The sequence below is a fragment of the Poecile atricapillus genome, chromosome 5 (assembly GCF_030490865.1).
Source record: "Poecile atricapillus isolate bPoeAtr1 chromosome 5, bPoeAtr1.hap1, whole genome shotgun sequence".
NCBI lineage: Eukaryota > Metazoa > Chordata > Aves > Passeriformes > Paridae > Poecile > Poecile atricapillus.
The window spans coordinates 16,248,908-16,264,152 of record NC_081253.1 but is presented as its reverse complement, the minus strand read 5'-3'; the positions used below and the strand labels follow the sequence as shown (position 1 = coordinate 16,264,152).

Below are 15,245 nucleotides of genomic sequence, written 5' to 3'. Positions count from 1 at the left end.
ATCTGTGCTGCTCTGTACTATCTTCATCTTTCTCATTCTCCCTCGTGCATTCTGTGTCAAGCACATGAAACCAGCTCCCCAGCAGTACTTGTGCAGTGATGACAGCCTGATAGCAATACCCTCATAGTCTCTCCCTGATTCACCCATGGTGCTAAGCACAGATAGAAGTCCTACAAACTCATTTATATGCACTGTCCACCCACAAACTTTATCTCAAGTTGTGTGAGTGTTGAGTCACAGACAGGTAGTTCTTGTTCAAGTCCCAGCTTCATGTAAGCTATGGGTAATAACAAAAGCTATTTCAGTTTCACAGAAATAATGTCTAAAGTACAAATAATTTCCTTACAACAAAGGCCCCTTAAATCAATGGAAAAATGCAAAACAGCAAGTTCTTGTGAGGAACACCTGCTGATTTGTTCAATCAGCAGGAGCTTTCATCCAGATATAGAAATAACTGGTGGAGCATATCAACCAGATCACTCTTGTCTGAATGCTTGCAGACATAATCAAAAACCTGTCGAGAGGCCTAGATGGTAAATACTACATTTAGAGAAGATGCATTGGCACTGCCCAAATAGATCATGTTTATCCAGGTGCACATTAACTCCATCCTGCATTGCAGTTTCTACTGCTTTGCCTGCTACTGATGTTAGGCTTGCTAGCCTTTAGCTTTTCCATCAAGTTACCTCATTTACTGATTTACTGCTCTGTGAAGCAGCATTGATGGAGTCTAATGTAGTCTGTGTTACATAACAGTGCTGCAGTGTCCAGACAACATGGAGGTTATCTGAAGTATTTCCCACCTTCTTTGCCCATCTGATCATTCTCAGCATGCTCTCTCTGTCCTTCTGGTCAGGCAGGCAAGTGGCAGGCTCAGGACTACAAATGCTTAAAGATGACATTTTGGTGCCTTGGCATTCTCTGCCACCTGCTGAGTTCCTATTTTGTTTACTTGATCTGATTATAAGATCTCATTAATAAATTTAATTATCCCATATCAGCAGAGGTGACTTTTACCTTTTCTGTATATTCTATAATCTGACACTAAACTGGCCTGCATGTGTGTCACATGTCATTGTCTTTGTCTAAGACCAGACATTTGATTTCCCTCCACTTATTCATTGGATGTTTAGCATTGGTACAGAGTTATGTGTAGTCCCAGTGTTTGTTTACTCCTTCATTTCCCATTTGAAAGGTATTTTATTTATTTACTTATTTTTTTATTTGTATTCTTATTTTTGCTCTCTGGCCTCTCCCGCACTCAGAAAGGCACAGTTTCCAGACCTTTGTTGATGGCATATTGAACTGTGAGTTCCCCACTCCTGCTGCTACTCAGTTTATATCTTAGTCAATCACAACCTTTAAATTACAGCAGTTTAGCCCTCAGTGAGTCCACTGCTTCTGTACAGACTCTTTTTATCTCAAAAGTAGTCCCAAGCTCAGATCAATCTGCAATTTTGCCCTTTAAACCATTCTCTCATCTGCTTGTTGAAGGTTGCTCTTTCCTGGTCAAACACAAGGCCCAGGGGGCATTTTAGGGATTGCTATTAGTCAGGGATGAATTTTGCCTCCAGAACATGTGAGACCCAAAACTACAGGCTCTTCCCCAACACTTCTAGGAGATTGTTCTGCTTTGCATATTTAAGGAACAAAATAAAACCCAATCAAAAGAAACCCAAAACAAACAAAAACCAAAAATTCCCCCACTTTTCAAATTTAAGAGTTCTTCTACCTGAATTAATTTGTATTTGCTTAAAAACAATTTTCCAAATTATAGCTGATTTTATTTTAAACCATTCCTTCAAATAATGTTTTCTGTAACAAATGTAATGTGGTACAAAATATCATGTTATTTGCCAGTTCCCACAATCATAATTTGAGTAATAATCTCACACTGACACAGTGACAAAGGAGAACAGCTTTTTTGGAGATTGAGCATATAAACTCTGCCAGTAGACCTTCTAAACCAAGGCACGTTCAGTTGAAAATGCACCGTACAGATATCAGAGACCCTTTTTTAGAGTGTTACAGAAGAGTATCATTTACCATTTACAATTTCAAGCGGTTGTCTCAACGTTAAAGTACTGCTTATATTATTTTGTCATTGTTCCAGAAGCACACAGAGATTGCAGCAGTCAAAGCCAAACCAACACCCAGAGAAAGACATTCTTTGCTATCAACAAACATGCAATGTGGATGTGTCCACACTCCTTTCTTTGTCTTATTTCCCAAACCTGTTTCTAGTATTTCAGTGGGCCTGAACATGAGCACTTGAAAATGCATCAGGACAGAGACAGGCAGCACTACAGAAGTTGCCATTGTCATGTTTGAGTAAAAAAGGAGGTTGATATTAGAAAAAAGGTCTGTAATGCCTTTTATTATTTCTGAAAGTTTATCTACCACATGCAGTAGAAGAAACAGAACAGTCTCTAAAATGCTATAATAACATCTATGTATTTATTATGAATGGTGACGCTTAAAGAGAGTCAAATGTAAGGCTCCCTATGTAATGTAAACCCTTCAAGCTCAATAAAAACCTCAAAACTTTGGAATTTGTGCCAAAGATACATACAGAGATCATAGAAGAGATATAAGAAATACATATAAACTCAGCTGAGCATTTGATTCCATCTTAAGTTTACTGTGCAATACGAGTTTCATAATGTGCTGAAAGGTTAGGCCACTGCAACTGGAAACAGGAAATCTAGAGCAACAACAGAGAAAAGCCATCTTTGTTTGTGTTCCCTTTTTGCTAAAAGCAAAATATTCTTTGATGTTTAAAAATAATTAGGTCCTCAATATCCATTGAAAAAAACAAAGCAGCAAATTAAGTAAGTGTCCATGAAGAAAAGACCATCCAGATGGAGTTGATGCAAAGCTAAACTGAAGTTACTGCTTAAAGGCCTCTCTGGATACAGTCTCTCTTTATCCAAATCAGTTGCTGGATGCTTGTCACCTCCCCTTTGCATTTTAGTGACTTTTTTCATAGCTATGCTTGGGATCAACTCATCAAACTAAACTTGTGTGTCTGTCAAAAAATAATCATTTGGCTTTTAGCTGCATTTATGGCAAAAGATGCAATTTTCCAACTTTCTTCTTCATTAAACAATCTTTAAATGTGTCCAGATCTGATATTTTAGATGATTAGCAGGCACTTCACTCAAACCAAAGCCATGCTCTAATATTAAACTTAGTAGTAGGGTCTAGGTAGCACTGAAATCTTTGTCTGCTGGCTGCTTTGTGGCTACCATGATTTTCTTGGAGAGAGTCCTCTCCCTCAGGAAATAACTGCTCCTGTAACTCCTGTAAGCCTTCATGTGGCTGTTGGGTTTGGTTTGGTTGATTTTTATTTTTTTTCCCTATAAGAACTTAGGTATTGTAAGCACCCAAGCTGCAAGGTTAAAAATGTGATAAGTAACTAGTGATCCCTGTTCAGATGTCCCAGTTTCAAAGTCATTGCTGGAGGAAGCAGAGAAAAGCAGAAGTTACCATCTCCAGATCCTCTTTCTACTCTCACGAGATGCAGTAGGTAGCAAATCCTTTTCCATCATTCCCTTTGTGCTCACTGGCATATGTGGATGCACTCAACTTAGCCAGAAAAACAGGATTACAACGTGTTGAATGCAAAGGAGGAAGGTTGCTCATGCAAAGTATCTATTTCATGTGGTGAGCAGAACAGAGATGGGGTGGAGATTTATGGATAGACAGGTGTTGACACTGTCTACAGGCATTGCTTTTGTTAAAAATATATGGGTGTAAGGGCAAAAAAAATTATCTGCTGATAAGCAACAAAGACTCCTGCTAGAAATACAAGGCTCTTAGTCATGATGTTGGCACCTTGAAAGGCTTTTTGTTAGGAAAGGCAAAGTAGTCCTCTTGGAAGCAAAAGGCTGCTATGCATTACTGTGAGCTCTGTGGCTGGGCCCTCCTGTATCTGAAACTCTGTGTTTGGTTATCTCTACAGGCATGGTTGAAATTTGTTCAGCCATTAGGTCTGCTTTGAAGTGAGCTGTAGGCATTCACAGGGACATACAATGCTTGTGACTTGCAATACAGAAACTGCTCACTGGTTATGCTGAGTGATGGCTGCTGTGCAGCTCATATTAAATGCAGAAGCCTCATTAATAAAGGATAAATCCTGTACAAAGTAGGCTTTGACATTGTTACAACTTTGATAAACTTGAACACAAACAGACTTTTTCAATAAGAGAAAACTGTATTAGAGTTCCATAGGTTATCACATGACATACACCAAATCTCATTTTTTCCTGCATGTTCTTTCAAAAATTTTGGTTGGTTGGTGGGTTCACCAGGGATGTACATTTTGTATGTCCTCCTACAATAATGCATAACAGAATTTAAGTGTAGGACATACCCATTAACCCAAACTGAAACTAAAAGGCACCAATGCAAACTGCAATTTTTCCTATTCTTGGGCATTCTTTAATTTTTGAGCCAGGATCAGGGTTTGAGTCTGCATTATCAAAGACACGATTTTATAAACCAAGAAACAAAAAAGGAGCTGAAATGAGAAGCATGTATCTGAAAGCATGTGTAACATATGTTGAGATACCTTAGAGAACTTCCCCTCTATTAATACACATATTTGCTGATATATGTGTGGTAAGTAGGATGCTGGTAATTTCAGAATTGTTGGTATGTGTGCAGTTAATACGTGCTGCACGCTATTAGTTTCAAAGTGAAACTCTTCTACTAAACCATCCCCAAACTGGGACAGTCAGTACATTAATAATAACACACATTTGGAAAGATTGATGGGAATGCAGGGTTCACACCTGCTTTTTGTTTTATTTTAAAAGAGACACACCATCCCACCACATATTTAATTTTAGTTTCAATGGCTTGCTTTTGTATCAGGCTCACTAGTGGGGAATTTCTGGTTCACATTCTCTGTGTGGAGACTTTAAAGCTTTGTTCTTCCTGAAAAATGAATTATTTCTGGTAACAAAGATTTGATTTTGCTACATTTACAGACTCCTCTCTTCCTGAACCTGATTTCTGATTTTCGAAATAGCTCCTGCCTTGGCAGCCATGTGTTGCTCTGCAGTTTCCAGCAGGAGAGAACATTTGTTAACTTGCAGGTGTCTGTTTTTGTTCACTGCATTTCCACTCAATTCCCAGCCTGGCATACCCTCAAATCCTGTGTCCCCGGGTGTGCACATTCCTACATGATGGGCGCAATGGAAGTGCATGAAACAGACAGCACATTGCATTTCCCACTTTTACGTAAATTTAGTGTTTCTTTCCCTGAACAATGGTTCTGCCAAGTCTAATCAAAATAGATTTTCCTAGGAAAAAAAAAGCTTTTTTCTTGTGACTTTGCAAATCTTTTTTTTAAATAGCTGGAGCCTGAGCAATACAGCCTGTCCAGGTAAACGTTGAATCAGACAGCACGCAGCTATAAACTTGATTTCATTTCACGTAATTTCTACCGGTTTTCTCTTCTTTCTCTTTTCTTCCTTCAGGCCAGTTGTTTCTCGCCACGTACGTGTTTTTACTTTTGGTTTCTGTAACTTCCTGTAGCCACCCGCAAAATTTTGTCAGCAACAGTTACTTCAACTGCGCAGAGCCATCCCCTCCTCCCCCATCGGCGGCAAGGACGGCTCAGACAATTGCAATTCTAGCAGCTCCTGCCTCGGGGATGGCACGTGGCCCCGCGGCCAGGGGGGATGGAGGATCGCAGCGTGATGTGTATTCTTTGTACCGTTTTAAATATTTTACCTCAGCGTGCTTGTTCATTTTAGGTTACTGTATTCACCGTTTACCTTTTCTTCACTTCTGGCACGTTCCCCTTTTTCCCCAACTGAGCTTCTAAGATTTCTTGTTTGTTTGTTTGAGTTTTAAATTTAATGACCACGAGACAACTAGATCTGCTTTTCCGGTTTTTCTTCGGGTTTTCCATTTTTTCTTTTTTTTTTTTTTTTTAATTCCTCTATTTTTATCCCGTTTACTTTTCCCTCTTTTTTCTCTTCCTCCCCGCCCTTTCCCTTCATCTTCCCTCTCACGTTTTCGCTCGCGACTTCACTTCCCCCGTCCGCAGCCCCGCTCCCGCCCGCGGCCCCGCCTCGCCCCAACCTCGGGGGCCGCTTTCCTCCTGGCAACAAGTGACGCGCGCGGGGCGCCCAATGGGGCGGAGCGGCGGGCGCGGCGCTGGGGCACGGCGAGCCCGGCAGCGCTCCCGCTCCGCGCAGCCTGCGCGCCGCGGGGGACGATGGTGGGCGCCGGGCGCTGCCTGCGCGCCTGCGGCCTCGCCTGGCTGCTGCTGTGCTGCGCGGCCCGCCGGGACCCCGCAGGTAAGCCGCCCGCCCGCCCGCCGGGGGCCGAGGGGCAGGCGGGGCGGGGGTGCGCTGGATCCCGGAGCGCCCCGACGGGCGCCCGGACGGGTCAGGGGGAGGTGTGACGGGCCTTCCGCCCTGGCGGCTCCTTCGGGCGCTGCGCTGGGTGGCGAAGTCCAACCGCGTGGAAACAACCTGGGAAACTTAGAAGGAGAAGCGAAGAAGGCAGGGAAAAGCCCCCGGACCTCCCTCCCGGAGCGTGCGCTTGGCCTGGGGCGTCGCGAAAGCCGCCGCTGCCCCGCCGGCCGCGGCTGCCACGTTCGCAGGGGGTGCCCGCGGCCGCCGGGCCGGGCCGCGGCCTTTGGCCTGACAGCTCGGGGGCACGAATCGCCCGAGGCCGGGCAGCTCCCGGCAGCGCGCCCCGCAGCCGCTGCTGTCCCTGCCTATATCCTGTACTGCCTTGGCGCGGGGACACGCAGAAGGAGGCTCGCCTAACCCGACAGGAAGCAGGTGGGAAAGTTTCACCTTGAGCTAGTTCTTGTAAGCCAAAGCCGCTAGCCTAGTCAGAGCTTCTGGGAAACAAGTCGAGCTCTTCGCTGAGTTGTACCTCACATATGTTTTATAGCCTGTAATAGTAACAGGCTCAAGTTGGTAGCTGAAGATGTTACTAAAACTTCATGGCCAGAGCGCTGAAATGGAGCTGTTACTAATAAATTGCTGCACTGAGAGATTTGGTGAGACATCAGCAGTTTTTCCAGGGAAATTTTAAAAAGTGATTTTCCACTTGATATCGGCATGACGGTTGTGGAGGCAGAAGTGAAAGAAACAGTGAGAAGAGGCTAAAAAAAATTAAAAAATAGGAAGAAAGTAATGAGTAATAAAAAGCAAAAGCAATATAGTGCTGAAAAAGCACAGGGTTAAAGTATACCACAAAAGCAGGTTTGGTTGTTGAAATGTGTTAGTTTACAGCATGAAAGGGACAGTTGGTTGAAGGGTGATACTTTAAAAAATTCACCGTAGTAGGTGGGTGACTTACAGATTCTTCTTTACAGTGTGATAGCTAAGTACTATTTAAATACTGTTTGGCACTTACACAGTGGAAAATTCACGGGTACACTGGGAAGTAGTGGTAAAATTCACTGCATAACATCACTGAATATTTTCCTTCTTGTTCAGCCAAACCTATTAGTAAGTCATAACAGAAAAACGCAGTAGGAATCTGATCAACAGTGCATTACTATTAAATACAAAATACTACTCAGCAGATTCCTTATTTAAGCAGCAGAATAATAGCCTTGTGGGTCTGGGACAGCCAAGGTCCATTTCAGCCTGATTAGCGAAAGTTCTGTACTGTGGAACCATCTTTATTGGGGCATGGAAATAGTTTTAGGGCATTTTTTCATGGTTCGCTTAAACCTACTGCTGCTTGTCAGAAGTGTTCTTATACTGACAGAGGTGTTAAATTAGTAGGGTGATCCATGTACTTTTTAAATGGTATACTATGTTTTATCAACTTTAATTTTTCTCTTTAATCACAAACTATGCTAGAACTGAAAATGAAACTTATCACAACTGAAAATGAAAGTGGGGTCCCTATATAATTTTAAAAATTTTCCTCCTGTTGTGTGCTGTCTTTGGTAGGATAGTCGTTCTAAAACTCTCTCCTCAAAGGAGTGCCAGTTAACTTAGCAGTACTGCAGTTGCACCCACAGACTGGTTGAAATGTAAACTTCTCCTGCTGTGTATCATATATGATACAGAGTTTAAAAGAAAGTGCTTAGTAAGTGAAGACTATTATTAATTATATTTTATGGTGTCTGTTGTGTGTGTTACTGTGTTTGCAGATAGGCATGAAGACAAGATTCTTTACCCAGTAAGTCTGCAAATTAATTAGGGGCTGATGCAATCAGTATATGTTAAATATGAGTAAGAATTTTTATTGCTAGAATTGGACTTAGAAATCTCAATTTGTCTGTCCTCATTTTATAAAGACTTGGGAAGATCTCTTTTCCCCCAGAAGTTAAGACTCACTAAAGAGCAGGAAAATGTGCTGAATGTGGCTTCTACAAAAGAGGTGGTTTAACATATGAACAGCAGTTGTGTCACTTTTCTGAAAGCATTTCTTAGAATGTGATTACCCTTTTAAAAATGACCTTCCTGTGAAAATGATACTGAATCATAGCCTTATGTTTGTTCTTATGCAGGCAATGATGTTTTTACCATTCGCCATGACAGACAGAACAAATGCATACAAGTTAAAAACTCACTGATAGTCATAGATGACTGCAGGGACACAAGTGAAACTCTGTGGAAATGGGTATCCCAGAATCGCCTCTTTCACTTGGGGTCCAAGCAGTGCCTGGGACTGGATATATTCACCAAATCAGTGTCTCGCCTGAAAATGGTTGATTGTAACTCAGAATTGATGCTGTGGTGGCGATGTGCTGATGCTTCCATCATTGGTGCATCTCAGTATAAAGTGACTATCAAGAATAACTATGTGACTGCAAGCATAAATGCAACAGACCAGTGGAAAAGCAACAATTCCTCCAGTGACATATGTCGGTATCCCTACCGTGGTAAGTAAGTTTGCACTTTGGAGATTTTTTTTTTTATTTGTTAAGGGCTTTTTGAGTATGTCTGTGTGAATAAGTTCTTAAAATTAGTTACATGAAAAGACATCAGTAAAGCAATAGAATCTTGGATTGTAGAGAGAAACTTTAAAGGTTTTTAATAAAAAATACCAGCACAACTGCAGAAGTTGTGTTATTGAGTGGCTTTCTTAGCAGGTTTAAATCCTCCCTGCCCCATATTTCAGTGCAAACCCTATTTAATTATTAAATAACAACAACCTTCTCTCAGAACTGACACTGTCCTCCTCACCATGATGGGAATTTTCCTGTTAGCAGGATTTGAGGATGTTTTCTTTTCTGGTAGGCTATACAGTCAAACTCAGAGCATGCTGCCAGCTCACAGCCTGCTGGACTGTGAACTTTGGTATGGTAGTCTGCACTTGCCACGGGAGCCAGTCTTGTCTGAAATCTCATGCTTGCTGGAAGAAGTGATGAAAATGCATATTTACCTTTTCCCACTTCTGTATGTGTTGATTGTTAAGAGTCCTCCTTCTATAGGACTCTGCAAGGCACCTGGATTTTGATAGGATGATGAAAACAGCTTCTGCTTTTTTTTTTTCTTTCTGCTTTCTCAGAAGAAAAAGTACAGAAAAATATTTCTCAATGTATTTTTTTTTTCCAGTTCTGGCATTGCTGTATATTATCTGTAATAAGATATGGTATTGTAAGACCACAAGTGTGATTTGCATGCATTTAGTTTAACTATGTCTGTACAAGCAGTAACGCTGATTTGCTGTACTTTCCATGTCAAAGCAAGGCAGATGTATTTACTTCTTTATTTTACTTCTTTTTTTTCTTTTTTCTGCAGAAGTTTATACCAAAGATGGCAACTCTTATGGTAAACCCTGTGAGTTTCCCTTTCTGTATAACAAGGTGTGGCATCATGACTGCATTCAGGATGAAATGCACACGGGTGGGAAATGGTGTGCCACTTCTGAAGATTATTCTCGAGATGGAAAATGGGGAGTCTGCTTACAGCCAGGCATGTTGGGTTTCTAAATAGACATCCTAAAAGCATTCTGTCATTTCTCTGATGTACAGCTCCACCTTCATGTGGCTGTTAAGCTGTGTAAAAGCTTTTTATTGCAGTGTTGGTTTACACTGCAAGTATTTGTGATTACCAATATAAAAATCAATAGATCTCAGTATTATATTCAAAACCTTTTGTTTTGAAACTTTCATAATGTTCCTGTATAGTTGTAGTTACAAGTATCTTCTTCCTTTAAACAGAGGATGGTTGTCATGATAGCTGGGAACATGATCCAGGGTCTGAAAATTGCTACCAGTTTAATACACAGTCTGCTCTTTCTTGGAAGGAAGCTTATATTTCATGTCAAAGGCAAGGAGGAGATTTACTTAGCATCCAAAATGCATCTGAGTTAAGTTACATACAAGGTAGGTGTAATTATTCACATATGAATATTGGGAAATCTTTATAAAGTGGAGGCAGCTCTTCAGTTTCTGTCCTAAATCTCTGGGTCAAATGTTGATTGTACTTTAAGTATTTTAGCTTTCATTTGTATAGCAAAACTAAGGTGCTAGTCTCATTTTGGCGAGTTATTCAAATTTATCTGTATGATTTCTTTATAGCAGTTAGATGTTGTTCATATTGTTAATGAGGAATGTCCCCAAAACCTTAAATACAGGCCAGGGTGGCAGTTGGTGTTTTAGCAGCATGTTACTTTCTTGTTATGAAATTGTCCTCCCTGATGTTCAGTCTTGACCTGGAGAAATTATCCAAATGCTTTTGGGACTGTAAAACCAAAGGAGAAACATCTGAAGACATTGGGAGGGAAGGTCTACATGGATTAATTCCCCCTCAGTTCAAGAAAGTTTCCATGTTTAATTATAGTAGCAATCTTTCTGTTCTGGAATGCATGCCATTTCAGAATGCATTTTTAATTTAAAGGAGATCAATAAAGGATGAACATTTTATACTTACTGTTTTCTTTTAAAAAAAATGTCTCTAGGCAAGGATGACATTGCAGAGATTTTCTGGATTGGCTTAAATCAACTGGATGTTTCTGGTGGTTGGCAGTGGTCAGATCACAAACCTTTGAATTTTCTCAACTGGCATCCAGGTACTGATATTTCTGGTGGTGTTGACAATATTCTCAACAGTAACTAGTATTAGTTTTTTTTCTATCTCATTTCATTTTCAGAAGCATCTTTACCTCCTAGCCAGCGAATCTTTCTGTTCTCATTTTATATTTACAGTTGATTAGATCTCTAAAAAGGTAAAACATAAATAGTGTTTTTGAAGTCCATTTTAGTAAAGTATCCACAGCTTTCCTAGCTGCTAAATTCGCCTCCCACTGGCAGAATGACGCTGATTTCCCTCAAATATTCTGGTTGTGTTTGCGCAAGGACTGATGTTACTTAGAAGCTTAACTTGTGTTTTTAAACTTAAAGGTTGCCTAAGTTTGTTTCAAGGTGAAGATGAAAGAAGTATAAACCTTTGAAAAACCTATCTTAATTACTCCAAAGATAATAGTAAGATTAGTGACACTATTTGGAATTTTCAGGATGAATATGTAATGTTCTCACAAATATTTCATGAATCTATGTGTATATGAGAATTCCAGAGTAATAGTCATCAGGAATACGGAAACTAATGTTGTTCTGTCATTCAAACTGAATTTGAGTTTTTTAAGTGGACTTCTCCTTTTTCCTTTAGTTTCTAGCATAGTCCTGCAACTGGAATTCTGTGAGAAGTTGAGAAGTGGTTTCTGTTATTTTTTTGACAGCTTTGCTAAGAAATTTCTGTGGGATTTCCCAGATGTGCTCTATCTTTTGGAAACGTTAAGAACTTTGCTGCTTGTACTATTGACTGCACCTTCTTCTGGAGCTGTGACCACTCTGTAGGACTGTAATGCAGAGCTAGAGCCCAGACTATCCTGAGTTACAGCGGCATAATTTAGTCCACAGTCATGGCAGACATATTCGTGTCTACCCATCTTGTGAAATTACTTACTCGTGCCTTACAGGAATTTCGATACATGCAAGTTGAACCCATTACTTTTCCTTTCACTTTACCCCTCTGAAAAGACCCTGTCGCTGTCCCACTGTTCTCTTTCATGGAGAACTGAGATTTAGCCTGAGCCTTTTTTTCTGTGAGCCTGGACAAACCCAGTACAGGGTATGAGATGCTCTGTGTAGGGCACAGTGTGGGTTTGCATTGAGGCTCAAATAAAAACAGAGTCAAAAAGTTCCATTAGAAAGGTGCTCCAAGGGAAGCTGAAGACTGCAAAAAGAGCTATTCTCTGTGCTGTTTTAAATCTGGGGCCTTGTCTAAGGTTTCTGTTACGGTAAAGGTTATGGTTAGCATTGAGAGAAAATGCAGAACTGTCTTTGGAGTAAGGGTGGAATGGGACTGCCAAAGGAAACTGATGGCTGCAAAAATGGCTCTCCCCTGAGATATTTCTAGTCTGGGAAAGTCCTCAGCCAAGGGTTTCTTGTATTGTAAATAGAACATTCCTCCTGGTTCTATGATTAAACATTGCAAAAGAAGTCAAGATTCCTTGATTCTGAAACTTCGTCTCTTAGAAAAAACATTCTGTGGGACCTATGCTAGGACAGCTGCCCTCAGCTGATACAAATGATGTTCTTCAAATACAAGGTGCTGTACTATCCAAAGAGTGCTATTTTTGTATTGAAAACCAGTAGTAAAAGGAAGCCGTCACTGCCTTACTGTTTGATAACTTGTACTGTTATGTTTTTATTTGTTCCTGTCTATAGATATGCAGAGTTTATCCCCACTGGATGGGACAAGTTGTGTGGTGATGAATGCTGCTTCAGGTCAGTGGCAGAGTTACCACTGTGGGACTCAGCTTCCATATGCTTGTAAAAAGTCACTCAATGAAGTTTCAAGCATTCCAGGTAGGACAGTTTGCATTTTTGAGTTCTGTATGTTAATACAAGTATAATGTTGACTTATGGAGTCTTTCTTTTCCCTCCCAAGCCTTTTCAGGCATCTCTGCCAAAACATTTTCACAACAGCTTTGGGTTTTTTAGCAGAGCAGAAGCAAACTCTGTTTCTTCAGTGTCAAGATGATGCATCACAAACAGTTTTCATTATTTGCAGCTTTCTCATTCACACATAAAGCATTTTGCAGTGGTCTTGCCCTTTTCATCACATTTTCCTCCATGGCTTGTGCCTTCTTTCATGTATTACTGGAAGTCTGGAACTAGCAGTTGCATCCCAAACCTTTCCACCTTTGCTTTAAGCCTGTTTCTCTTGCTCTTGGTGTGTATTGACATAAAATGAGGCTTACCTGGATCTTGGATCAAACTCTGTTGAATTAAAATAGAAGTAGTCAAATAACCTTACTGTCCTCTGAAACCAGGCCAAGCACTGCAAACCAGAATGCAGGAGTTGGTAGTTTGCTCAGTGTGTAATCTTTACTGGACCCATAACAACTCTTATAAGTGAATAACTCCTTTATTCCAGCCTACACACACACACAGAGGCCTTCAATGTCTACAGTGTCCAGCTGTGACTTATAACTGCTTCCATGCTCTTGGCCATTTATCTACACCTGAATGTCCAACCCTTCCCATGTCCATGACCTCTTCTTCTTTGTGTGCTTTGACCTTACCCAGTTCCCAGAGCTCCAGTTTGTAGGGCTCTTCTGCAAAAACTTTTACTTAAAGGTAATTGTCTTTTAATGACAGGGAGGACTACAGGATAAGGGGTGTGGAGTGTGTCTGGCTAAGGCATGTTCTCTCCAGCTCCCCCTGAGGAGGTGTGTGCATTTGAAGAAGATATGGTAATCAGTTTAAATTTAACTGAAGTGGTTCAAATTTTGCAGTGATGCTCTGAAAGCTAGTTATCAGTTAACAATTCTTGTCTGTTCTCTGGCTCCTCAGTGGGGTATGTAGAGTTATTACCAGTGTTTATATAGTGCTTTATTCATTTAAAAAAAAAAAAATCCTGTGGTTGGAGTATTTTATAGTGTGTTTTGAACCAGAAAGGCTATTAGTATATACCTTTTCAGCATCCATTGAAACTAGTTAGTATTCTTGAATATCTTGAGAGGAAAAAAATCTTTAAAATTAAGCGTTTTTTGAGTTGTATGCTTCTTTCCTGCAATGAATCGACTGGATGTCTTCAGCTGCTTTTAAAATCTTGCTTACAATTTCTTCTGAACCTTTCACTTACACTAAGACAGGCTTAATGTAATGCAGTCCTGCTTTTTACTTTCACTCACACTAACTTCTTTCTCCTTGTACCTGCTTCACGGCCCCAAAATATTATGAGTTCTCCTAATGCTGCATTGAAGTCTATTTGTTTGACTAAGCTGTGACCCTTTCTTACATGAGCCTTGAAGAGATGTGAACACATTCTGATTGCTGCCTTCTGGCTATTTTCAAGGTGCTGCTGACTTTAAAGCCAACACCTTGCACTAGGCAATGTGAAACCAAAGCCTCTAACTCTATTTCTCTTCATTGTCAGAGTTTTGGAGACACTTGGATACTCGCTGTGATCCAGGCTGGCTCCCCCACGATGGCTTTTGCTACATGCCCGTAAGCAAGCAGGCACCTTGGAGTACAGCAGATGAGTTGTGCAAAGCAAATAAGAGTAACCTCATCAGTGTTCACTCATTAGCAGATGTTGAACTGGTTGTTACAAAGCTTCATAATGGTGAGTTGGGGTAGTTGTAAAAGTCAAGCACCAAGTGCTGCACACCATAAATTACAAACTGCTTTCCATGTTCTAACATAGGGTTGTTACAACCTCCAGCTTTTAAGTGTGAGTGTTAATGCTGAGCTTGTACTCAAGCTAGTGTTGAATGTTGCTGTGCAGATCCAGGCCTCCTGTGTCAGGACTTGCTCTGGTTCAGTCTACTAACTTATTTATTTACTGGGCTAACCTACTTCTAGTTTTTTAATACTTTATGCTTAATTTGCTGGTTCAAAGAGAATAATAGATAGTTGGGTCAATATTTTGACTGCTGAGTCACTGAACTAATAAATAGTATCGGTAGTGTTTGATGCATGTCTTTGCATACACTCTAAATTTGGTTGAGGGTTTTTTTGCTTGTGTGTTCGATATTTCTGCTTGTTTGTGGTTGGTTTTTTTCCCTGTTTGTTCCTTCTCTGTGAAACTTACTCGTCATGAATATAAGTTAAGAAACAAGATAACAAACATACATTATGGTTGTGTCAAATACCTTTTCTCACTGTAAGATAAATAAAAACACTACACTGCTGCACAGCATTTTTCACTGCTGCCCAGTATGATAAAAAATTGAATTTAGCTGATAACACATTGCTCTCCTATTAGCTTGAATATTATATTGAAACAACAGTCTTG

At 40.6% G+C, this 15,245-nt stretch overlaps 1 protein-coding gene across 2 annotated transcripts in view; it reads left to right on the top strand.

Annotated features, from left to right (window-relative positions):
* Positions 1–6,041: 6,041 nt before the first annotated feature.
* LY75 (lymphocyte antigen 75) overlaps positions 6,042–15,245 on the top strand; it is a 45,578-nt gene continuing 36,374 nt past the window's right edge. Inside the window, exons 1-7 of one of the 2 annotated variants that reach the window (XM_058839832.1) lie at positions 6,042–6,314; positions 8,501–8,875; positions 9,738–9,911; positions 10,160–10,324; positions 10,900–11,010; positions 12,668–12,808; positions 14,385–14,573. In XM_058839832.1, the coding sequence (XP_058695815.1) occupies positions 6,233–6,314; positions 8,501–8,875; positions 9,738–9,911; positions 10,160–10,324; positions 10,900–11,010; positions 12,668–12,808; positions 14,385–14,573 (1,237 nt within the window). In that variant the 5' untranslated portion in view covers positions 6,042–6,232. The remainder of the gene's footprint in view (positions 6,315–8,500; positions 8,876–9,737; positions 9,912–10,159; positions 10,325–10,899; positions 11,011–12,667; positions 12,809–14,384; positions 14,574–15,245) is intronic. The other variant, XM_058839833.1, reaches the window with a different exon arrangement.